At 35.9% G+C, this 27,689-nt stretch overlaps 1 protein-coding gene across 6 annotated transcripts in view; it reads right to left on the reverse strand.

Annotated features, from left to right (window-relative positions):
• The window catches only part of PLCE1 (phospholipase C epsilon 1), a 156,529-nt gene that overhangs the window by 65,949 nt on the left and 62,891 nt on the right, over positions 1-27,689 (reverse strand). For all 6 annotated transcript variants that reach the window (XM_032191621.1, XM_032191624.1, XM_032191623.1 and 3 more), the window contains one exon: positions 24,382-24,667. In XM_032191621.1, the coding sequence (XP_032047512.1) occupies positions 24,382-24,667 (286 nt within the window). The remainder of the gene's footprint in view (positions 1-24,381; positions 24,668-27,689) is intronic.

A 27,689-nucleotide genomic window follows, 5' to 3' on the forward strand; every position in this document is an offset into this window, starting at 1 on the left:
AGGACGTAAACATAGCATGTATATAAACTCAGAGATACCCATTATAACTGAGGTTCATCATCTCAATTTTTCATATTTTCCTTTTTAAAGTATTATGGACTATATGAAGTGTAGTTGCAGTAAGCCATAGCACTCACAACCTAAATGTCTGTAAAACCACAACATTTCATGTTTGAAACATTTTCAGTTGAAACATTTTCAGTGTTTCAAAGCCGCAGCCTTGAAACATTCCTCTCTAGCCTGAGGGCACTGGCCTTCCACACTGCCTATCTCTGTATTTAGTTAATGAGCTGCTGCAGTTTGCTCCTCAGCTGCACAACTTTTATCAATTGTCACAAACATGACCCCAATTTGCGTTCTTACCTCAGAAATATATTTCAGAACAAGCATCCCCCTCCTTACTTTGGTCTCACCCTGAATGCCAAGCTATGCGTGACAACAGACACTTTAAAGATACAGGGGAAAGACAGGCATCTTTTCCCACCTCATCCAGCTATCCAAATACTGCAGAGAATAAGAAATCCCAAATTCAAGGAACTATTTCAGTGAAAATTGTTTCACTGTCGATCATTAAAATCATGATTAAAACCAACCCTAAATACAGTCCTTTAAGGGAAGAATGATAAAGATGCTCGCTACAGCTTCAGTGTCATACTGAGGGAAGCAAACAACAAAACTGCAGCGATGTTTTTACATCAGTGTATTTACAAGTGCATTTACAAGATGAAGACTTAGATGTCAAATGGAGAAATTGATTTTAATGATAATTATGTCAAGGAATAACATGAGAATTAAGTAAAATCCAATACATGTAGTCTTAATGATTAATTAATCTTTCCTCTTGAATCAGCATATAAAAGATATAAAAGTGAGTGAAAGATGCTACCAAAGTTTCCACACAAACCAAAAGAGGCAAATCTGCTGTATGAGATATTTTGCTTGCTATTATTTCTGATTATTGGAATAAAATGAAACCAAGTCACATCCAGTAAAAACAACACTAGATTAAACATTCCAGATTTAAAGATTTGAAGCTTAGCAATGAAAGAATTTTAAAGGAATGTAAAGGCGCTTGAAAAATGTTTGATCAATTCAGAGGTTTCATCATTCTGGCTGGCTCTCAGAAGTTACTGAAACTGAATCTGATTATAACACTAGGTCAAGTTCTGTCCTCTACATAATTATTTCACAGAGAAGGGACAAAGAATAGAACCCCTAACAGAAAATACTGTTGACACTGTATTCAAAGTATCTTTGTGTGACTTGCTAAGGAACCATGTTCACTCTTTTACATTGCATTTTATCTGACACAAATTCAACTTTTTATCCTTGCAGCTGTAGCAGAAAGCTCCGACATACACCTTCATCACTTAGTTTTGGGAAGAATTCTCTTACTAATTTACTGTGTGATCTGAACATTCCATGAGCAGAATACATATGACTATGAGAGTTAATGCATGAGCTATAATTTAATTTGAAATCCAAGACTTTTACATTGGAAATGAAAATAAAATCCATGAAATCTTTTCTGTATTAAAATAATAATAATAATGATCAACTTACAGAATAAATGTCCTAAGACATTAAACATGCCTAACAGTTAAGGTAGGGTAATATACTACGGTGTAAGTAAAAAAAATGTATTAGAATATTGCTCAACTATTGTGATAATAATTTTGTATTACTAGTCAGCAGTGGGCAACAGGAAAAAACTACTAAAACCAGTATGGTCTTTCATATTGCTGTTATAAAAAGTACCAGGATTTAGAAAGATTCCTTAAAAAAAAAAAAAAGAGTTGATAATAATAGTGAATTCTGTATTGCTATACAGATGTATTTATTACCATGCAGTAATTCCACTCATTATTTCAAAATTCACTATATAAAGGAAAATTTAAAAGGACTCTCATCCATGACTAAACGAATAAACCAAGGATACATACTTTTAAACAAGATACCAAAAAGTGAAGAAGGATGATGAACTGGAAATAAATTGGTGGGTTTCACAGCAGTATCAAGAGCAGATACTACTCTTAAACAACATTAATTTAGCACTTGCACTTCATTATTAAAGAAATAACATACAGGTACTTTGAAATTTTAAGAGTATTCACTAGAATTGGTCAAAAAGAGAGGGCAGGGTGTTGGTTTAGATGTGAAAATGAATACACAATTAGCAGACAGAAAAACCCATAGAAACTTCAGTCGTTAGTGACCCAGTCAATAACATGGCTGCAGCCACAATATTCCCTGGGAATGCTGTGCAGTAGGTGGATGGCTCTTCTTACACATTCTGCTGTGTACTGGAAAGATGGTCAGCTACCTCTACGTCCACACACAGAGCTGTGCTACACTCAAAACAATATTTTACCTATTTAGAGTGTGCAAAAACACAGAAGAAAAATAAGAGCCCATGTCATTTCTGTAACCCTTCCATAAATGCATAGATACATACAAATACAACATTTTATATTTGGATTAAAAGAAATTAAGGCAAGCTATATTCCATTTACTTTTTTTTTTTTTTTCTTGGAGTTAAGTATGGATTATCTTCAAAGCTAATATTAATACAGCACATCAGCAAATTACTGTAGAAGCAGTTTTGGAATATACAGGCAGAGTCTCATTGAGTTAAGCACGCGTGTTTTAAAGGAATATACTTGGAGGCAGTATAAAAGGTATTTTGGCTTAAAAATGATTTTAACAATTGATAAATGTCTTCAACATTTATTCGCTGGGAAGGAGAGGCATAATAAAAACAATAAAAAAGGATATAAAATGAAAACAAGGAATTATAAACAGGTTTCACTCTTTCCCTGAGAAATATGATAACACAGGCTAAGTTCTACGAGTGCTCTCAGGTCAAAACGTTTGTTACTTTACAAGTGTCTTAAAAGAAACATTTAAAAATACGATGGTCATGTAACACATTCCTTCCATGTACATTCTGTACTATCAAAGATCCAAGCAGTTTGAAATATACACTAGCTGAAAGCTCTGGGAGCTTGATGAGTCTCTGCCAACCCAGGTAGCCAAAGAGACATGGGAGAGTATCACACATATAAAACTCCCAACACACGCAAAGGGATCAGTACAGAAGAAGAATAGGTGGTTTTCCTAATATGTTTATTGTTTACTTTGGGTGAATCAGTGTTCGTTCGTTCTTTCTTTCTTTCTTTCTTCCTTCCTTCCTTTCTTCCCTCAGACAGTCTTTTCTCCAAGCTCACTGGCAAATATGTAGTGTCTATTAAAATTAGATTATTGTACATTTATGAAGAATGCCAAATTAGTTTTTATTATTATTATTATTTGTTTTGTTCTGTTTTCCCATGTAGGGTTAAACTGTAACCCAGGAATCCAGCCGGAGAAAAGGAAAGCGTGTAACTACACATGAATAAAATCTAATTTTTGCCATACTGTTGCTTCAGAAGGGAAGTAATTCAGCTCTTTTGCTTGTGCAGATTACTTTCCCATCTAACCTGGGAAACACAAAACCAATCTCTCTGACTAGAATAGCAGCAATTCTCTTAGTTATCCCTGTCTCACATTTCTTCCTGAACTGCACTTTGAATGCATGTTTCCAGCGTAGAACAGTTACTACTTGGTAAAGAATGTAGCTCCCGTAACTAATACTAAGAACAAGATTGCATAATATGTTTACACAAATGATAGAAGCTATTATACATTTTTTTCCTTTTAGAATACAGCTTCGAAATTTTAAAAGGGAATTTTAGAAAGTATCTTTTAATGCAAAAAATCTAATCAAACCCACTACCAGAAAACTTTCAAACAAGTTGTAACAGCAGGCATCCTTGGCAAGTTCGTTTTCCCATATGAGGAAGACGATGGGAAACTAAGGGAAATTAATATACTATTTTTATAAAAGAATAACATGATTTTACAACTTCCCACCACGGTATGTCATATTTGTGACGTTATATCATGCTAGTATTTCTTTTAAGAAAGTATTGCTACTAGCAAGCTTTTCTTAGCAAGCTTTCTGGAATCACCAGGGCTGTGCCAGAAGCCCAGTTTAAGGGATGCTGGGAGGCATTTTAAAAGAAAAGAGAGAATAACAGCAAAACCTGTGTTCTGGTCAGATCAATATGATCAGAGGCCTTCCACTGACATACAGAACGCATGAAATTCAAGGTCACTTTGTTTCAGTGGTTATACCAGTGACTGAAGGACAATGCCACTCCAGTAGGAACAATGACTGCAATGCAGTTCAGACACAGACAGGTGAGCCACACAGCTACTCATGATTTTTACCAAAGACAAACCAGAATTTAGTGTAAATTGTAAAATTATATATAAGAAGCAGTCTACCTGGGTTAACAAGTAATTCTCTGAGCCAGTTACTTGCTGGATCAAAGGCTAGTCTGACATGAGCTCAGTAAGTATACACTATACAAATGTTACTGTAAAATGACCATAATACAAATCTGACAGATATTATTCATGAAACAAATGACAAAGAGGAGTCATAGAAATCAAATAATGCTATAAGGTAATTTAATTTAGCCTAGATGAACTTTTGTCAAGGACGGCTACATGTAATGAAATCAATCCTGAGATGATATAGAGGGAGGGAATCATTCTTAAAATTGTATTAACTCAAATATAAAAATATACTGCATGAATTCCTGACTCCACTGATGTCATTGGCAATTTTGCCACCGACAGGGCTGATAGCACCTTGTGAGGTGCTATCTTTTGTGCTATCTTTTCATTTTCCTCATGAAAACCTATGTTGCAGAAACTCCTCTAATTCTTGTTACTTGCCTACGTGTTTTAGCAACAGATTCTCATGTTCAACAAGTCCATCTATGACAGAAAGATTATTAATCAAACAAAATAATTTTCTTGACAGTACAGCCAATAGGTGTGGAAATGGAAAGACAGTAAACATTAAGAAAATGCATTATTATTTATGAATATATAACTAGTCAAAAATATTTCTCTATTTGTGAAATTATTACTTGCATTCTGTATAAAGATAAATCTCTTAGTCTACATTTAAAATACTTTTTTGGAGGGGAGAAGTTATTAGTATTCCAAACACAGTAAGCAAAAAAAAATGTTTTGCCTAATCAAAAATTAGATTCTATAAAATTCTAGTTATTTTACTTCAGAATTGCATTTGAACATCCACATGTCATATGTAATGCCATATCCTACACTCTTTAAATATTTCTGTACATCTTTCTTGATGAACTAGTAAAATGTCAAAATCAAATCACCTGCAAATCCATCAGCAAATGCGAGGGCTTCTTTTAAACTCCATAGAATACAATGTTGTGACCATGTATGACTTAGTGATATGGTTTAGTGGAGGACAGGTTAGTGTTAGGCCAGAGGTTGGACTAGGTGATCTTGGAGGTCTCTTCCAACCTAGACAATTCTGTGATTCTGTGACCTAAAATTAAACTTGCTAGAAAACTTCAAAACTTTTGGTACTGCTATATTAACAGATAAATCTCACTAAGTGAAAAGTCCAGCTGTATGAACAAACTAGAACATTTTAAAATCCATAAAGGTACCAGAGAGCAAAGAACTTAGTGACAGAATAAATATACCACAACTGTGTACCGATTTATAAATTTTCACTTAACAAAATGCTCAAATTCATAAAGATTATAGCAATGAACAACATATGCAAAAGATTCTCAGCTGTTCTACATATATGTAAGTAGATGTATTCACTTACAATTCACATAATGCACTCACAATGGAGAGCAGACCATGAACCACCAATTAAGTATTTTAGATACTGTTTCTGTAATTACTTAACATTCAGATCCAGTAATTTAAGCAATTTCTTTAGGTTAATTATTTATAGATCTACGTATCAGTACATAAAAGTTGATCTGCAAATTTATTAGGAGAATCAGCAACAACATGCCTTAAGCTGAATTTTTGGTTGATCTACAGTACATGGCATGGGCCCAGATCTGAGGGAATGTTACAGATTTCCTGAAAAACTACAGCAAATGTCTTAATCTCTCAATTTGTTATTTTTTCTTTTTAAGAATAAATGTCTTAATAACATCTAGCAGTTAGACACATTGCAACTTTTATTTTATTTTTTTTACTTTTTACCATTTGTTAATAGCCTATTTGGCTTATGAAATTTCCATTCAGTTCTTACTAGCTCTCTCAATTCAGTTTATTCCAAGTCATGATTTAACTAGGCTAACAGCCACAGAAAAACTATTGTCTGCTGAAATTCACTGAGGACCTCAGAAGCTATTAGTTCTAAAGTATGCTTTCATCTCAATGGAAATGCCAGTGTGCTTAACAAACTGCAAAGTCCAGAGAAGAATCTGTAGTCCTGAGACAGTGAAAATACGATGTAGCTTAATGAAAAGCACTCAACAAAATCACAAGAAGTGATGAGATTTCAGAGCTGAAAAGCTTTTCTTTCTTTCTTTTGGATGTATGTAAATTACAGAGTGGATGAGCCTGTGTGATTTAACCTTGGAACTGAAATCTGTTTGATGGCTCAGAAGTTTAAGCCATGGAAGGATTAGTGAAATTCAGCAAACTGCAGAGGGCTGGCACATGTCTGGAAGCTGAGAGTGAAAACAACAGACTACATAAAGCATTAAACAAACCCTTACTTTGTAACAGAAGTTTCAACACGTACAGCTTGCCTCAGTATCACTTATTTCATACTACCTCAAATATAAAAGCTTCAAATACTATTTATCTAAGACTTTTTACAGCCTCAGTAGTCATCTCTATTTCTGCTAGGCTATAACTACTTATTTTCTTTGTCTTTTTTTCTTGTTGTTTGGTGCATGTCTCTGGGGAATTAGGGTAAACTGAATTGGGAAGGATATGGTTATAAAAAATTGCATTCAAGGAAATGGACCTTGACTATATATATTCTACTGTTGACAATTGTTGTAAAAAGGAAAGTATTTATTCCATTTTTTGTTTCCCCAGGATTAATATGCTTACTACACAAAAGCTCTTCTAAACAGTCACAAGATTTAACTAATGAATTGTGTTTTTGTCACTAGCTTTTAGCAGATTACACTGGAAAATGTGCTTGACATCCTTTTCTAACATGAAAACATAAAAAAAATTATTATTTTGATATCTGAAAACAACCCCCAAATCAGTGCCTTCTGAGATGACTTCCTCAGATTTTGAGATATCTCTTAATTTTAAGTGAAACTAGTTCATTCTCTAGAAGTACCTAATAAAAATTAACATTTGGCCTTTTTTGTCTTCCTTGTGGCATCACCGCTATCTGTGGCATGGTTAAAGTTTAAAGTAGAGCTAGGGCCAAGTTTGACAACCATACTGTTCACATAGTAGGAAAACAAAACACCTCAGCCTTGCTTTAAGCTGAGGGTTGGACTAAATAGGTTGGACTAGATAACCCGCACAGTCCTTTCCAGCCTGAATGACTCCATGATACTAAAAACAAATATTTTTTTTTCCTTTTTTTTTTTTTTAAGGAGGAAGAGATGGCAAAAAAACAGGAGATGGCAAAAAGAGATCCTTCTGCATTAAGTAAACTGCATTAATTAAACATTAATTAAACTGAGGACACCAATAACACAGTATTTTTTTTTTCTGTTTTTAAAGATGTCAACAAGCCACAGAGCATGCAGAAAAGAGATATAAAATTATTCCAGGGTCGAATTGTAAGAGTTGGAGGGAAAGATTTAGATCAGAAATACATAGCTTTAATTCACCAAATGAGAACTGAGAGGTGGTTTGATTGTAGAATTCATGTAAGCATTTTCAGCAGGGAAAATATACCAGTTTTAAAATACTTTAATCCAGCAGAATAAAAGCCTAACAAGAATAAACAGTTGGTACTTGATGACAGATAAGTTTAAACCAGAAACAAGTCACACCCCTTTGACTATGAGCACTACTGACCATGGGAAAAAGCTATGCACATGGGTGGTGGTTGGGAGGCTTCCTCCAAAGGCTTTACATGAACACTGTTGCAACCACTGAGCTTAAAATAGAGACTATTGTGTTAAAGTAAATGACATCTTATAAAGGATGTTAGACTATATCTAGAAGTCTCTATTGACAATAGGCTTTACAACTTATAAACTGCCTTATTTTGCCTAACATCAGGTAAAATAATATTATCTATAGCCCTTCTATCTTGAAATTGGCTGTACCATCATCCATTCAATCACTTAACCTTTTTTTTTTTTTTTTTTTTCTGCCTCTCAAGACTTTTCTCTCATGTAAGATCTTTCTAAAATCAGTCCCTCCGTATTCAGCTACATGCACCTTGCTGTTTTTGTCTTGCTAGTTTTGCCAGCCAACACTGCCTATGTCCATTTTCTTCAAGTGTCATCTGTGTAGAGAAGTTCCTCAATGTAACTGGATCCCTTCCTCCATCAATCTATGGTACTTGCTATTTGCCATTCAGATCTATTATTTTTGGTTGCATTCCCAGTAGACACGAAGGACACCACTTACAGTAATTATTACCTGTAATTATTACCTTACAGTAATTATTACCTATCTGGAGATTATCACGTATCTCCACACTTTTTCTCTATAGACCAACCCAGTTTTTTTCCAGTTTTTATTCTTTGATATTTTCTGTATATTTGCCCTCTTTCAGCCCTGATTTGCACTCTCTCCAATTGCTCCATATCATCTGGTTACAAACTGTACAGTCATCTGTGACAAGACTAAGAGGACTACTGTGTGGCTTTTACTTATAATTCCTTTTTCTTTTCTTTTTCCTTTTTTTTTTTTTTTTTTTCCTTTCTTTTTGTTTCTCTCAGTCAAGCAGCAAACACATTACCACAACATGCCATACTTAACCAACAGACAGCTTGTGATGCACTGTAACTACCAAGTGCTTTTTTTTTGCCAACTGTTTCCCACCAGCCCCTCCAGTCTGACAAAGAATAAGATAATTTTCCTTACAACAGAAGCAGAAAACTCTCACTTACATGATTCTATGGATTATTTTGTCATTACAGCTATAAATGAGAAATAAAATATTATAATACTGACCACATTTTAACATCATTAAGTGGCTGCAACTTCCATTCTTTAGATGCCATTAAGTGGCATCTAAAAGTAATGGAACGAGCAATTTTGTTTCCGTTTGAAAAAATGTGATTTTCTAAAAGTTTTCTAAAAAACAAATACTGTTGTTGTTGTTGTTGTTGTTGTTGTTTTTCTTTTCTTTTTTAATGGAAATGGAATGTGAAGACATAATTTTGTATTAATCAGCACGTCATCCACCATGCCTGTATTTCTCTAACTTACAGTCATATGAAAGAGAGGTCAAATATGCAGGAATGCAGTCCACAAGAGTCTGCTGTAAGTCAAATAAAATGTGAAAGTAAGACTACCATTTTCAGACTTATGGAAAATGCATAGAGAACGATGATCTTTTTCAAAGACATAATATTTTATCTGTAAGAAGAAATATATTTTAGAGATGCATTTTTGCAGAAGTGCAAAATTTAACATATTGTTAATCATGTTTTCAAGATAAAGAGTATCAACTTTTCATTCTGAAACTGATCTGTATTTGTTCTTTCTAAATTATATAATTCTACAAATATAAAACACAACTTTTTTCATTTTGGTGTTCAAAAGTAGTTTTGTTTTTTGGGGGGTTGGCTGTTTCTTTTATATATAAAAAAAATAAATCTAGTATTTTTTTAGTTCTGGTAGCAAATAAAAATCTAAGTTATAGACACAGTTCTAATTGTATCTCTGCATACAATAACTTTAATTACATTTTAGTTTTCCTCTGTTATCTTTTTGAAAGCAGCTCACTCTACATATCATTATAGAAAACTCCCAAAGCCTTTTACACCTGAACATCATGCTTATATGCAAAATCCTACTTCTGATACCACATTCAAGATGACCAACTCACTAAGGTCATCCCCTCTTCCCTTTTTAGATTCTGTGCACATATTCGGATGGTTTGTTGACAGTTTTTAGGAGGTTTTATATTCACAAATCTTTTACATATGATGCAGAATAGAACTGTATGATTTAATTTGATCTTTTCTACTTTGTGGCAGTTAGAGAACAGGATATTATGACAATCTGAAACTCAGAAGAAAAAATTACTTTTGATGCTTATTTTCTCTCTTGAAACATTATTGAACTTAAATAATAACAAAATCATTTCATGGTGCTTTAATGCATGACACCACAAGTAAGTTCATAAAAGTACCTACACGGACACAAAAACTCGAATAATTATTGTAAAACAACTCTTCTTGGCAAATACAGCAAAATCATTCTTTTCTGACTACTCTAACCATTTTTTGATCCCTTAAATCCCTTAAACTTCAAATTAATTATTTTTCTGGTTTCTTAGTTGGAATTGTTCATGCCATAATTACCTATTATGTTTTTTGTTAACATTGTTTTTGTTTAATTTATTCAGTGATAAAAAATGGCTTCTCAAGGATCTCTAAAAAGATCAGTCAAGTCTTTAACCTACAAATTTTATGAACTTGGATGACTAGGTATGTAAAAAATAAGGTTGGATGTTTGGCACATCCATGTTGCCTTCTGAGATTTGTAGAAGTTTCTGTGTAGTTCCAGTGGCTGCAGTTCCTTGCCTGAAGATAGTAGGAAATTATACTAATACTTCAAATATTCTACAAAACCAAGTGGAAAACAAACAAACAAACCTACATAGCTAATGGCTGTAGGCATTGCTATTTTTCAGGATTAGGGTCCAAAGACAATGACACCAATTCAAATTCTTCAATTTCTGAAAACCCAATAGAAGAGCAAGTTCTTAAAACAACAACAAAAAAAATCTTAAAAGAATTTATAGAAAAGGTTGTACACATTTATGCACTATTCTACTTTTATAAGGAAATCTTTGTTAAAGAAATCTTTTTTCAATTTCTTTGTTGAGCTTTGCAATTTAATTCTGAACAAGCAAATACAGGTGAACAACTTCCGATTGAATCTTCTCTAAATCTAACAGTAACTTATTAAAAGGTATTCAAAGCTTCACTTTTTTTTCCTGATTGAGACTTCCTTTTTTCCCCAGTGAACAATGGTTTTAGAGGACACAACTTCTCTCTGTTGCAACATAGTTAAGTCAAAAGACATGTACCTGTGCTTTACTCCAAGATATCAGAGAAAAGGGAAATTGAATGCAGAAACTAATGCAGCAGCATCAGACCTATCCCCTTTCTAGAAGATCTGAACACTTGATTCCATAAAGAAACCTGAAGATGAGCACAAAATCTGTTGTACCCAGTCCAAGGGAATTTAAGGATAAAAATATTTAACTGCCGTACAGTTGTGCAAAGCTCTTAAAGTATTCACAAGAAACATTTAAAAGTTCTTTTAGCTTCGAGTTGTACTTCCAGTTCTTTTATTACTGTTTTGGTGTTTTGTAAGCAAAGTATTTTCAATTTGTGCTTGATAAATCTAACTCGTAACTTACTTATTTCAGAATTATTAAAATGCGCAGTAACGCATTTTTATACGTAACTATTTCCAAAGAAAATACTTAAACTTTAGAAAACTATGTCAATATGAAGTTCCTTAAACAAACAAACAAACAAACAAAAAATCTATGCACTAGGAAAAACTCTCATATCAGCTTATTGTCTAGAAAATGCATGCATAATTCTACCTCAAAACAAAAATAAAAACATCAAAAATCAGCCTATCCAAACCGATGTCTCAGATGAGTTAATAATGTTAATACTGCTGAGATTACCTAACACAATTTGCCCTAAATTTCTTTTAATCCAGTTAGGTATCTTACATTGTCTATCACTGACTGAATAAAAGGGATCAAAAATCCCACTATTTTGCAAGGAATATGGATACAGTTGATAGCAGGCTTTCTTTCTTTCTTTCCCTTTTTTTTTTTCTTTTTTTTTTTCTTTTTTTTTTTTTTTTTTCCCTGTGCTATCTCAATCACTGAAGTGAAAATAAAGGTGTTGACAACCAATACAATCTCTCTATTGCAATGAGATACCACCTCTTTGAATGGTGAACTTTTTTCATAGCCGTTATCTAACAGGCAGTTTAGGGAAACAGGAGGGTTAGCACATAAAAGACACTCCTAACACAGAGGAAAATACTAACATTCATTAAAGTTACACATGAGAGTTCAACATATGTAAATATTCATGTTTATGGCCAATTAGTAACAAAACATTTTTTTTTACATGGTGCTATGCGTTCATGTCATTCAGAAAGGAAAAAAAAATTGCTGCCTTGAGCATCTACAAAACACAAGCTGGCTACAAGTGTACTGAGATAACACACACACTCAGTATACATATATACTTGTATACTGAAGATCCAAGAACACAAGTTTGCAAAAGGGAAAGGAAAAACAGAAGTGGATTTACATTCAAAAATATGTTACTAAATTTTAACACCTAAATCATTTATAAACTAAAAAAAAAAAAAAAAAAAAAAACAAAATACCTGTGTCTAGTGCTCTTAAAAATCTTGTTATATCTGACATTCCTATTTAGTTCAGCTTTTTTTTTTTTATGTTACCTATTTTTGTAGAACTAGAAACAAAGGAATGCCCTACTACATAACTTGATGTCAAAATAGTTACAATATGAACAAAATCCATACAAAATTCATTTTCCACTTAGCAACAGGTCTAAGTGTCCTTAAAGAACCGGTATTAAATGCAGACATTATAGACACAATGTTAGATTAGAACACACCCACTCAATCTATTAACACTGGAAATGGAGCTTTCACTTTGTTTTAACTACCTAAATATAATTAGAGAGTTGTATTATAGACCACAGAAATGTAAATCTTACCAGCAAATGCGTCCTCCATTGAATCTTAAATTCCTCCTAAAATGCCAGGAGAGCAGGTACTTCCAACACCACAGAAAGTCTGCACACTGCACTTGTCCAAACTAACAGTCAGGCAACAGCTGCTCAGTTTAAAGCTACAAACTGTGGCAAAATGCATAACTGACGTGCCTTGTGTAAGCCATGAAGAAGACATGCATTTGGCTCACTCACTAAAAGGTCAGGTTACCCACCTCCTCAGATAAAAGTTGTAACACTGAGATTCAAATGGAAGGAAGTTTAGAAATTAAGGACTAGCATACATCCTGCTAAGACTAAAAGCATTTGATTTTGACAGCAGAGTTATAAACAAGAACCATTTTAATTCTGCTGGATTTTTGTCTTCAAATATATTAAGAAATAAGTTAGCCTACACCCAAGCTTTTGCACAAGTTATATTTATATCAGTGTTGTTTAAACAGGCCAAAAGTAATAAACTGAGTTAGTTTTGTTTTAGGAAACTTCAGCTCAAGCATTACAAAAACTGCAGCATGGGTTTCCTTATTAGCCCTACCTTCACAGCTATTGTGTGCTCTGCACTAGAGTCTCTAATAAAATGCAAGAGCACCAGCTTTAGTGGGACAAAGGCATATGACTTAGCACAATCCAAAAAGAGTTTATTTGAGAGGAGAAGAAGAAGAAAACCTCCCTGAGGCTTCCAGAAGTGTGTTTAACTGTAAAGAATTTACAGAGTGAGGGACTTAAAAAGACAGCACAGTTTTCCAGGCTGCCTGTATGTTGGTAAACTACATAGGAACCAAAATGATGCCTTGATCCAAGCAGTTGTCAATATCTGGCTCTGGCATTTTTATCGCTTTTCTTCATTCTGACCTTAGCCTTGTCTACACACAGTTTACATCACTTTCACAAACAGCAGGACTACATCAGTGAAATTTTAGTTATAAAATTTACTAGAGTACACAAGGTTGGAAAACAATACACTGCCACAAGAAACCTTTCTCCATTTCCCCAGGAAGTCTGAGGACTGATTTGCTCAGAACTGGAACGCAAGTAGTACACTTCGAGTCACTTTGTTTATACGGTGACTCTGTCTTGTCTGAAAAACTTCTACTGGAGGAGCTACCATGGAACACAGCCAGTGCACTGCTATTTTTTCATTGACAACACCAACATATTCTTTCTTAATTGGAGGAACAGCAATTTAGTATTGTTTCCAAGGTCTTCTTGAAAACTAGTACATTTAGGCTTCCAAAGAATTTGTATTAAATGTGACAGTATAAGGACCATTATGGGGATACAGTACAAAACTTTGAAAATAATTTTATTCATAAATATCAATTTAATTAATGCTATCTCCCTATAAAAATACAAAATAAACCATTAGATTAAATATTTCTCATCATTATAGGGTCAATATTAAAGAATTTTCCACTGATTATAAAAGTTACTACCTGAAAATATAAAGAAAAAAATCAGAAGGATTTTGGTTCTAAGAAGAAAACTATGAAGCGTACCTTAGAATTTAACAACAAAAAAAAAAAAAGTCTGGTTATAAATAGAACAGCATTATTCTATAATTGTTGATTTTGTTCTAATTTGTTTCCTAGAAACAAAACTTCAAGGGAATCTTTGGAGATGACTCGAGTCATCTTGAGGCTTGAGGTCCATGTTTTTTTTTTTGTTTTGTTTTGTTTTGTTTTTTTTTTTGCTTCTGAGTGACATGCTAACATAAACATACCAAAAAGTTCCATTCTACACTTCAAAAGTTCCCATGGACATTACTTTTACAAGGCCCATTCAAACAAATGTTCAGACTTTTAAAACAATAAATAATAAGTAGTTTTGGGATTAACTATCTGCACTTAAAATCCCATTTCAGTGTTTCTGAAGACTAATTACTCTTAAAAAAAAAAAAAAAGGAAAAAAAACCCTATAATCATTGCACTAACTACTGATCTCTCAGCCTCCATCCACACACACATTAGTACATACATCATTCCCTTCTCCACAACAAAGCTCTCACAGCAGGGGCTGACTCACTGAATGAATTTAAACTCTGTCCTTTGGTGGGAAGAGCAGCCATAGGCCACCAACTGACTTCTGAGGAAGCAGACTCACCTACACAAGTTAAAGGACCAAATATTATTATTGGAACTAAAATCTATACAAAACTATCCTAAATTCAGTTGTTTCTTAACTGCTTAGCTCTAGACATTAGTTCCGTTATCTTCATTGATATAACCATTTACCTTCCTGCTCCCATGTTACCTGTTCTGTCAAAAGGACCAATTTTTATATTTATATATATATATATTTTTTTCTTAGATTACATTAGTTAACTTCTTCAATCTACTACCCAGCTCAATTATTTATCTTTCCATCTTGCAGTAAACACATTGCTGCACCCAGAGAGATGGCTATAAGGACGAGATGAGCTATGCTGGCAGAACCTAATTCTTTGTGCTTACAATGTATGAAACAAGCAGGACAAAAGGAAGCTTCTGTTAAATTAATGTTGGTAAGGGTTCTCCTTAAGTCCCGTTCCTCTTGCCCTTGCTATGCCAGTTTGCCTGCAACTGGGCCTGACCAGGCAACGATGGATCTGGGAGGCTGACTGTGGTGATCTGTCCCCTTCTGCCAGTTCATGGAGACCACCCCCACAGGCAGCTCCAGACTGTCCCAGGTGTCCTGTGGCTACAAATGTCCTCCCAGATCTTTCTTCTTCAGCCTGTGCTTCCTGCCATGTCAGCCCTAATTCTAACCCTGGACCAGTTGACCTGAACTTGCCCTTGTCTTCCTGGCTGGTGCCAAGCAGGCAGCATGAAATCCTTGTTTTCCTGGCCCACACCCTTGCTTCAGGCCACATTATCTACTAACTGTCTGATATATTTCCTGGATTTCTCAGCTTGCAATGTGTTGCCTGACTCATCTTCATGCCTTAGATTCTAAGCCTGAGATATGTCCCATCTTTTCAGGTGTGAACCTCTGCTCATTCTGACAATATTTTGGCTTTATCCCTCACTCTACCTGGCCTTAAACTTTGGGCACAAACACACACATATACAAGCTAAATTATTTTGGCCTTCTCAAGTCTGCATACATAAAGCTGATATTGCCCATGACACTGACATACAATTGCCTCAGCTTTAGAGATTGTGGAATTTCCCTGTTACTGTAAAAACATGACTTGTTCAAAGGGTACAAGAAACAGTAGTGGGAAAAGCCATAAAGACTTGTTTGCTAACCAGTCTTTGCTGATGTCAAAGTCTGCTTACAGAAAAAGAGTTTTCTCTGAACACTGGGGGATGTATGAAGTAGGTATGAAGTAGATGTGGTTGTTTCTTTCTTACGCTTCTTTCCCAGCTGCTGTTGTGTAGCAGGTTTTTTCCCCCATTTCTTCAATCTGCCCTCCCAGGGGCCCAACCATCATCACTCCCTGGCTCGGCTTTGTCCAGCGGCGGGTCTTTTTGGAGCCAGCTGAAGCTGGCTCTGATCTGACATGGGGTATCTGCTAGGCTCTGCTCACAGAGGCAACTCCTACAGGCCTCCACTACCAAAACCTTGCCATGTAAACCCTCCTGAGGTTAAGGTTGATATAGCCTGCCTGCATGTAAACAACAAATTACTTTTCTTCTGCTCTTAGTCAAAAATTGTTGTTGTCTATTCAGCAAGTTCTGAGTGACCTTGCTCTGGAATCTGAACAACAGTGGTCAGGGATGTAGTCTAATATATATCAACTAAGAAAGCACCATAAGATTGAAGCAAATTTAAAAGATGCTAAAGTGAAAAGAATATTGACAAAACATTTGCCACATGCTTCATCCTCAGACACTTCTTTTCAATTCCATTTTGTTTTTCTTTGATTTACAAAGCTACAAAGTTGTCCTCGTAATGATGAGGGGGGAGAGAGAGAGGAGAAGGGTATAACTTTTTCATTTTACAATGACTTTGGATGCTGGGTATAGGTTTTAAATAAAAAGCAAAAACATTTTCACATACCCTAGTTCCTTCTTTATGACAAAAAGAAGGAAAACAACAACAAAAAAAGACCCCACAGCTTCTTCTATTTTATGTTTAAAAAGGTCAACAACACACGAACTGCAACAATGACTCTACCCTCAAATGTGATTCTAGTGAAAATTCTGGCTCATTAACAACTATGAACAAACTTCTAAAACAACTAATTTGTAAGAAACAGAACAGGCTGAAAAGCAGGATTTCCTTTCCAGGGGAAGCAATCTGGTTTCAATCCAAATCATATTGAAAGACAATCTCAAAATTTCTTATTAACCATAAATTCTGAATTACATATAGACACTAAGACAGTGCAGCTGAAATGCCTTCAGTATTAGTAAGTGAAAATCATGTTCTTTGCATTAACAAAGATGCCAACAAGTATGTGAATTCACTGACTAGCTGTGTGAACTCCAGGCATCTGTTGTTCCCAAGAGTCCACTCTCAGATTGTCCCTGGACTACCAGCACCCAAGTTGCAGCTCCTCAGCAGGGAGCCATCTGAGAGCAGGGCTTCCAGGCTCCATACTGTAGACCCAAGAAGTGAGTTTCCTATAAAGTAGACCCTACACAGGTTTTTAAAGTCTTGTTCCCAAATTCATTTGACTTGGAATTCTGTTTTGGAGCTTTGAGGTCTATCTTTGAATTAGGAACTCTGTATTTAGAGGCTCCCCATTTCTGGTACAAATATCACATAAAATGCTTAACTACAGAACATATAAATGTTTTGAGAAATCTTCCTTTTAAATCATGAAAGGACACTCCAATTAAAGTAACAGGCTCCTTTTAAAACAGATTGTGCAAGAGCATGCTGAACTTCACCTCCAGGAATTCCACACATTTTGGAATAAAAGTAATGGAAGGATGCCTGGTCTAGAGACTGAATGATACAGATAGGTTTTAAACACACTTCTACTTTTGGAGCTTTTTTTTCTTTTTTTTTTTTTTTTCTTTTTTTTCTTTTTTTAGGAACTGCTCTAGAGTGGAAAACCATGCCTAAATTACGTCTGCAGCTTCAGATCTGTACTGAAACTTAATCTGTGGCTGAGGAATAGTTTTACCTGGCACACATCTGCTTGACATGAACCTTGGTACCATGTCTTTGGCATAAGGCTGGATGTACTGCAGTGTAATCTGTACGTGGTGGCTCCTTAGAGCAGTTCAGAAATTATGACGTGGAAATCAGTTGTCTACCCACCCTACATCCCATGTACCTCAGCTTCCTATTGTTTTCACACTGAACTGAAGTCTGAGCTGTAACTTTCTAAATGGTTTGTGACTTAGCAGAAAAACTTCCTTCACCCTCATACTGGTGTACTAGCGATCAGCATAGGTGCATGCACAAGCAATAATTGTTTTATTGTAAAGAGAAAGGGAAAAGTTTAGAGGGCCTCTCACCTTTGAAAAAAACATCTATTCCCAGCTAAACTGTGAGGGCTTCTGTGACTAGATGAAATGGTAGAAGAGTTCTGATGGCTGTTTTAAACATTTTGTTAAGGTATGGCAGTAAGTCATTGTGCTCTAGACAAAAAGAAATATGTATGTTTTTGTATATTTTCACAATTTCAGAAAAAGTCAGTAAAAAGGTTGTGTCAGTGAAGTACTTCAGCACATTTCTGAGTACCACTGAGTTTAAAAAAAAAAAAAAAAGAAGGCACTGAGAAGGCAGTACCCACAAAATCAAAAGGCATGAGGTGAAGCAAACAGGTTCTACACCTAGTGCCTAGCCAAATGCCCACTAAGTGACACTACTACACTTTACAATGATGCAGTTAAATATATGACTACACTGAACCTATAAATGAATTCCATAAACAAACAAAACCCATTAGCACTAAAACATTAGCTAACTTGTTTGTGATAACTATTTTTACAAGTAGAATAAAAATCCTACCTTTTAGGTTCAGATGGAAACTTTTTCTCAACAGAGAGCTGTCACTCTCAATGAAAAAATTACATAGGTTGATTACTCAACTTTTCCTTTCAGTAGAGTCACACATTTGTTACTTTCTGCTTCCTCCAGCATGTCATGTTTCCCTGACAGCAAAAGAAATGAACTTAGAACACAGTCAGTAGACAATATTCCCCAGCCCTGAATAAAGGGTTTGCCCAACCTGCTTCCTACTTCAGAACAGAAAGAACTAAACTTAATTTTAAAAGCAAGAAGATTTTTAGAAAACCAATAAACTGAAGCCTACGATATTATGTTTGCTTGCAAGATAGCTCTTTAAAACGAAATCTTATTTCATATACATTATTAAAACACATTTTTATTCAAAATCATTTGTCACAGGTAATTTTAGAGTAAGATTCAACCTCCTACTTCCAAGCACTTTACAAAATAAGATTAGAATTACCCAGATAATCCATACTCTTCCATCAAATATAAATATAATTCTCTTCCACTTAAGAATATATTTGGACAATGTCTGCACGGAGGTAATAATATGCTTAAATAAAATGCATGAGTATGTATACAGGCATTGAAAACTAACATAGTAATCACAGCATGCTTTTAACACAGTAGAATTTTGCCTATGTTACAAATAAACATTTTGATGAAGTCCTGTTGAACAAAGTGCACAAGATGTATGCAAATACCTAAGGCAATTTAGAGATCTCAAACTCAGAAATTTGACAAAATGAAGCACTCAGTAGCAATATTAGTCCAAGGTGAGTTTGCCCCTATTGTTCCCCTCATTCACAGGATTTTTCTAAAGTGAAATCAGTTTCTAGGAACCAGAACCCAGAAGGAAGAGAGGGGTGATGAAAGTTGACACTGGAATTGCACTTAAAATGGCAGTAAAGAGCCTCACATTAGTAAACTTTTACTTACACAAGACCATTTGTCATTGTTGAATTCTGGAAGTAAAGTACAATGTGGCAAGTCTTCAATAGCACCTTTACGTACTTAATTTTCCTAAGGTAAAATAGCTATCAAACCAGATTCACCACAAAATTAAAATTACTTCATAATAATTCATCATTTCTTTCAGCATTTATTTGGCTTGTCTTTAGATATCAGTGTTTATAAGAGAAAGGAACTTTGAGTTCAAATTCCAGAGTGGCAGAATAGTAACTAGACAGTCCACCAACTTTTATATATACCTATGTAACATCTCAAATTACTTTGGAAGATACTAAAATAAATGTATATAATCCTTTGCTTTCATAAGATATCCTACTTCCACCCATGTCAGTGCTGTTGTTGTTGTTTAAATTTTCATTTGCTAGTGGTCCCTTTTTCTTAGTTCAAGTAATTAATATATTGGTGCTTTTGGGCATGCCTACTTCCATACAATGAAGTATGGTGTCATAATGCTCAAACTACCACCATCTCAACTGCTGCCATCACTGGAAAGGATCATATTTTGAAGGACTGTTAGCTGCAGCTGCCTGTATTGTTTTCAAACCAATCACTGTCGGGGATTTCCCTGCATCATGAGAGTACTCCAGTTTGGGTCTGAATGAGTCAGCAACAGGTCAAGTGTCTCTATACTGCACTATGCTGCACAAACCAGACACATCTGTCATTTCTTTCTGAAATAAACAAATCAGTGCTCTCCTATACTTCTAACAGGATCTTTATGCTCAGGCCTTCAACCATATTACGACATCTTCCTAAACTGTAAATCCCTTCTCAAACACTGTTTTAAAGGACATATATTCTAACACAACACTTGAAAAATCTGTCCTTTCATGTCACAGCTTGTTGAAATTTAGCAACAAGAAAGATTTTGCTATTCCTGATGAAAATAGTAAAAAACAAAATCCAAAGAGTCTTCTGTCCTTTCTTCAGCAGCCTAAGCAACATGAAGGAATACAACCTAAAGAGATACAATGCTAATTTCCTGTTGCTATTGCTATTTCAGAGCATATACAACACTGAAATTACTACATGGGCACTCACAACTTTTGACCGTCAAAGTAGATATTTATTTTAATCTCCCTGGCCCCTCTGCAACTTATCACACTTGGCTTAGAAAGAAAAGTTCGAACCATTTCTGGAGGGCTAAGAGCCACAAGCTGATGGAAATATCACCTTAACTACTAAACAAAACCAGGACCAATATATTTATTTTCCTTCTCAACAGCAAAGTGAACTGGTCAGGTGATGTGCTGCATCCTGTAGTAAATCCTCCATTGCATTTGACATCAGAGTTGTTATCAACATCAGTTAAAACTTTTCAACCATAAACTAATTCCATCTAAATTTGAGGTTAAATCCAAGAGCAAAAGAGAGTATTGGACAGATTATAACAATGTATTTAAGAATCTGCATGTACAGGTATAGTGGGTTTATGTGGCAAGGTTTTGGTAGCAGGGGGCCATAAGGGTGGTTTCTGTGAGAAAGATCTAGAAGCTGCCCCATGTTTGGGAAGGGCCCCATTGTTTTCCAGAGCTGAGCCAATAAGCGATGTTGTTTGCGCCTCTGTGAGAGCATATTTAAGACAGGGAAAAAAACGCTGTGCCAGACAGCAGCCGGGAGTGAGAAACAGCCTTGTAGGTGCCAAGGTCAGTGTAGAAGGAGGGGGAGAGGTGCTCCAGGCGCCGGAGCAGAAGTCCCCTGCAGCCTGTGGTGAGGACCATGGTGAAGCAGGATGTCCCCCTGCAGCCCATGGAGTACCACAGTGGAGCAGGGTTCCACGCTGCAGCCCCTGGAGGAGACCACGGTGGAGCAGGTGGCCCTGCACTGACGGAGGCTGCCGCCTGTGGAAGACCCCTGCCGGAGCAGATTCCGGGCCGGACCTGTAGCCCGTGGAGAGGAGCCCACGCAGGAGCAGGTGACCTGGCAGGAGCTGCTGCCCGTAGGGGAGCCAGGTTGGAGCAGTTTTCTCCTGAGGGATGGACCCCGTGGTACGGACCCATATCTGGAGCAGTTCTGGAAGAGCTGCTGCCTGTGGGAAGCCCACGCCGGATCAGTTCATCAAGGACTGTATCCCATGGGTAGGACCCCACAGCACAGGGGACGAGAGTGACCAAGAAGGAGCGGCAGAGAAGAAGCGCTGTAGACTGACCATAACCCCCATTCCCCCGTTCCCCTGCGCCGCTCAGGGGGAGGAGGTGGAAGAGGGTAGATGGGGGGAGAAGGTGCTTTTGGTTTCTTTCCTTTGTTTCTCACTTCTCTAGCTTGTTAGTAATGAGTAAAAATCTTACTATCTTCTTATGCTGAGTTTGTTTTGCCCGTTACAATAATTATTGCGTGATTTTCTCGTCCTTATCTCAACCCTTGAGCCCCTTTTCACATATTTTCTCCCCGTTCCTCTTTGAGGAGGGGGAGTGAGAGAGCGGCTGTGGTGGAGCTCGGCTGCCCACTCGAGCGGAACCATGACAACAGGACAATTTTCTTTCTTGAAAGGTACAACCCCCCCATGAATGATAAATGCAACCCTGACTTCAAAATAGTGTTGGGTTCTTTGCTGATGCTGATGTCTCAGGTGTTGCCAAGTAACACTCCATAAATGTTTTTAGAAAGGACTCCGTTACTGTTATATTTGATATTTCTCAAGTATATTATATCACTGTGATACCTGAACATGAACCTTCCACATCCAGAAAACGTCAGTATCCTAAAGCTATAGCACATACATACACATCTTCATCAACAGAGACAGCTACAGCAAATGAAATCTAACCTCTGCTCTCTACGCTGATTTCCCCTGGAACTGCAAATCAAGTTCAAGATCTTGGTCTTTTTCTTCAAGGTCTTAATTGCTTGGGCTCAGAATATCAACACAAGCATATACCATATAATATGGGGATTGCTGCAAATCAAGTTCAAGATCTTGGTCTTTTTCTTCAAGGTCTTAATTGCTTGGGCTCAGAATATCAACACAAGCATATACCATATAATATGGGGATTGCAGAGATCCCCAAACTAGTGCAATGTGTGCTGGTGCACAAAGCACACAAGTGCAGGTACTAGCTCAGGCTCTAAAAAAAGGTACAGCCACATTAGCATGTCTGAGCCTGAGCTAATTGTTGCTGCTGCTTCCAGTTTCAGAACTCAGTTCATGCTGCCTCAACTCTGGGACGACAGTCACCAGCTGGGCTTTTTGGGCACTGCACCAACATGCCCCATGGGAGGATGACATTGGTAATCAGGGGACTGAGCATCCTTAGAGTCTCAGGCAGGTCTAGGACATCAAACCCTTCCAAAGACATGCTCTCTTCTCCCAGTCTGTAGGAAGAAGGTCCATCACACTGTACGACCCAGAACACGGTTCAGTTCTTTCAACCTTGACTTCCATCATTGTCACAGGAATGTGTATGTTTATTTTTCTAAAGCAATCATCTCCCTGTCCCCAGAACAAATAAAAAAAAATCAAAATGGAAAGAAAAAACCCTATCAAAATAGGATACCATGCTGTACGTACCTCAGTCTCTCTGGGGATACATGAAGCTTAGTCATGTGTCTAAACATACTACTAAATTTCACTCAGGTGCCACAGTATGCCATCTGTACCTGTTCTTCTACCAGCGCGTACTCTCTGTCATTTGATTTACCTAAAGATATACTAATTAAAACTAGAAAGTGGCACACTTAAGATAACCTGATCTGAGTACAAACTATAAGACTTCTTGTTTGAAAAAATGAGGTCAGTATCTGCATTAAGGAATTACGCTGAGAATACTATTGATTTTGTCGCATTCTTGTAAAACTTTGAACAAGACATAGCATCCATATGCTTCAATTCTACAGTGTACAACTGAGATACTACTTCCTTTAGTTACAGGACAACATGCTGATAAATCCCCAGATGCTTGAGTACCTTAGGAAATATTCTAGGAATTAATTACAAATTAATATATAATGCAGTTAATGTTCTGTACAAAATTCTGCTCTAATGCAATGAATTCATTCCAAGAATGCCTTTTTCTTGTTTAACTTCCAAAAGTGACCAAACTAAATCACAGAATGGTATCCTTATTGCATACTAAGACTATCAGCATGGGAAGTTATTATGCAGCATCCATCCTCAATAAGTATTATCCAAACAGACAATACCCACAGTATTCAAAATGATCAGATCCTAGAAAGGTGAGGAATCCAGTAGAAGACCAACAGTAAATCAGTTATTATTTGTATATACTTAGCTCATAGTGCTCTGCTGACAACTAGTTGTGAAGGGAAAACAAAAAGAACCGAGTGTAGTATATACTACATTCTGAAGTCCTCAACCAAGTCATACCATGAACAGGACTCTACATAAATGACAAATATTACAGAAAGGAACACCATAACAACAATGGCTTCAACATTAACTTTTGAACATTTAATTTCAACACTAACAGAAGTGGTTCAAAAAAGAAAACAAACAAAAGAAAAAAAAAACCATATATTTTATAATAATCTTTTCAGTTTTGCATGCATTTTTGATTTATTAAACTAATAATCCTAGTTATGAATTAAACAATGAATTACAAAGAAAAATCTTTGAAAACATGAAAATCTATTTATCTGTTAATTTAATATGTGAGTATATAAAGTACAGACTATTATATGGTAATATATATTTTGTAATATTTGCTGTATTTAAAGTGGACAGGCTTCAACAAAATTAAATCTTTCCTACCTTTAAGCATTGTTCTTCCAGTTGATCCTCCGAAGATACTTAGAAGACCGCTTCTTGCTCCCAATGATGTAGTTGCTTCTAGTAAAGCACCTGTTATATAGTTAGAGAGTGCAGTTCTCTGTAAAGTGGCACGATATCGGGAGTAAGCACCTGCTACACATGGTTTTACACAAAAACCATCAACTTTGCATACACAGTCTGTATCTAAAGCTGGGAGCTTTCTCAGAAGACGAGGAAAATATTCAAAACTGTCTTCTGCTCCTTCTTCTCTCACTGTATTGAAGATCTGTAAGAAATGCAGAAGCATGAAATTAGTTCATTTGCTGAATATCAGAAAATGCCAAACTAGCATGAACTGATGTAAAGATCAACAGCAAGAAGACATTGTGTCAAAACACTGCTTTTATGCATTAAACCTAAATATTCTAAGAATCCAGAACTGATTTGCAAAGATTTTGAGTCAGGTTTCCACACCATCTATTTAAAGATAATGACATTCTGGCTTTAAATCTATGATTAATAGCATTCTAATGAAAATCAACTTTACGGATCATCATTACACAAAAAGGTGCCATAGCAATACATCTGTGGTCAACATTTCAAATAAAGAATATACACAAAATCTATTACAAAACTACCAAATATTTTGTGTTTCCAGTAAAGTCTTACAGCTATCAGTAGCAGAAAAACAGATCCACTCAGGGTTTGCACTTTTGCTTGCCGAATGGGGCGGGTTTTTGTAAACAGAAATGGTTTTAATCATTGTGAGCAATCACTCAAAATGTTCTGGTGTCATGTTCATTGCATTACTTCCAGCCTACGCACAGGTCCTCTATCTAATATTGCTTTAGTACTCTTTTTCCAATATTTGTACTAACACACTAATGAACTTCAGTCTGTGGCTTAGCAACTAAGCAATGTTTGCTTATTTAAAAGACTCTAATGATCAAAGCAAGAATCTGGAAGAAATCTTTTCATTTAGCATACAGGGAGAGACTTGATTCTTTGCATTCTTCTATGCTGACTTACTGATTAACATTAATTATTTTTTTCAGTGTTCTGTGTTTTCTAATTGCGTAGTGTAAACGACCAAATTAAAAGATTAACACAGGAAATGGTCATTATAACTTGCTGGGACAGGTGCCGAGGCAATTTTCAGGGGGCTGTTGCCCAGACACTCAGTAATGCATATAACTGGCACCTTATCATTAAATCAGTATTGTCACATAAGCCAATAAATTGGTTTTGATTGAAATAGTTACTTTAAAACTCAGTTTTCATCCAACTTCACAAGCAATTATTGTTAATGTAGGAAACCAAAATGTACAATATTGCTGTCTTCAGTCCTTAAAAGTGCATACGGAATAAACGTATGCTTTACTGTTTGCTTTTTTTGCTTTGGTTTTGATTAATGGCTTGTTTCTTTTTGCTATCCTTCCCTTCACATAAAGGAAATACAGATATCCATTGACATGGCAGAAAACACATCCAGCCCTACACTGCAAGCACACATCCTCAGGCAAATGATCAGACACTGTTTGCAGTCTGTGCAAGTCACATGGCTGCAGCACTGGCACTCTCGCCAGGGGACAGATCCATGCCCAGTAACACAGAAAAGGAAGCCAACAGCCCCCAGTGCACAGATCTGCACTTGTACACTTCTGTCCTAACCTTGCACGTCCCAAGTCATTACGCTGGGGAGGTTCCAATGCCCAATCCCCTCAAGGTATCTGACCCTCAATGAACTGCGAAGGGTGATATAATTCTTTTGCTCAGGTAAAGACTCTGAGAATAGCAGAAGCTTTGATTCAGCTACTAAATTCAATGACAATTTCTTTCCTTTTTTTTTTTTTTTTTTCCAGAACACAAAATATCAAATACTACGCAATAACATACATATTTCTCATCTCAGCTTTAATTTTGTATTAATGACTTCTTGGAAAGAATAGTAAACTTTTATTCAAAATTTAATAACTTATTAACTCGCAATATAAATCAGGGGTTTCAAAAAGAGCATTGACATTTATTAACACACATACATCTAAAAACAAATTTCTTTTGCATGGTGACTATGACATATAACTCAATTCCATTGGAAATACAGCTTCTATGATTCATTACACAGTGAAATATTGTGGTATCTAACTTATTTTTTTTCCCTGCTAATTTTCTAAAATGTATTTGGTCTCATCCTTTTTTGAAATGTTAAGCCTTTACTTGAGCCTCTTTATCTCTTTTTCTTTGCTACATAAGAGTTTTGTGGACTCATTCACTAAGAACACTGCTCATCTCCACCTTTAAAAATACACTCTTCGAGCATGCACTATCTGGACAGGATACGTGCAGACCTTTACTCTGCAGGCTATGCATCTGTGGTATGTGTGTCCATATGATGCACCTTTCCATAAGGTGCACCATGAGATAGTGAACTTGCCTTATTCAGAAATTATGGACATGACACACATAGCAGACATAATTAGTCTTTTTAGCTTGTTTAAAAAATATTTAGTTAATGAAAATAACTTCTCAAAACCACAGTTACCTTCCAAAATATTTTTAAAATTAGGTTCTGCAACTTATAAAAGCATGTTTTGTTTCCTACACAACTAAAAGTTCTTTCAGCTGCCAAAGCAAAGAAACCATTTGTTGACAGAAATAGGCGACAGTGTTTTGCTGGAGAGATTATACATAGAATAATGGTGTTAATCTCTATTGTATAAAGTAGACTTCAGGGCACTAGCTGTCTCCAAAGACTCTGCGCTTCATAAAACATTTTCAAATAGTGTCTGTTTTGATGTGTTAAAGCTCTGAATGTGTTACTTCTGCTGCACAGAGATGAGGTTACAAAAAATAAAAATAAAAAATAGACTTACAATGTATGTACTTACCAGCCACTGAAATGAACTGAAACCATCACAACAGGAACATATTCAGTGGCATTTGGACCATACATTCATTAGTATACTTTAACTTTTGATTAGCCCTACATTGGTCAGGCAGTCGGACTTGGTTATCTTTGAAGGTCCCTGCCAACTCAACTCAACTCACCTAAAAGCTAAACTAAACTATTCTATTCTAATTTATCCTCAAGTAATTGATATAGAAAATCATCTTTCAGTGAGATTACACCAGACAATGTAAAAGACAATTTTGCCTGGGAGATAAAAACAGTTGATTCCAAACCAGGGCTTATGGCTTATCCTGACAGATACAGTTATATTGATCTGTATCACTTATTTTCTCCATCAAAGAATGTTTACTGTAATTAAGAATGAATATGAACCAAGAAGGATAAAATGCAGCACTAA

Source organism: Aythya fuligula, chromosome 7 (assembly GCF_009819795.1).
Source record: "Aythya fuligula isolate bAytFul2 chromosome 7, bAytFul2.pri, whole genome shotgun sequence".
Classification (NCBI taxonomy): Eukaryota; Metazoa; Chordata; class Aves; order Anseriformes; family Anatidae; genus Aythya; species Aythya fuligula.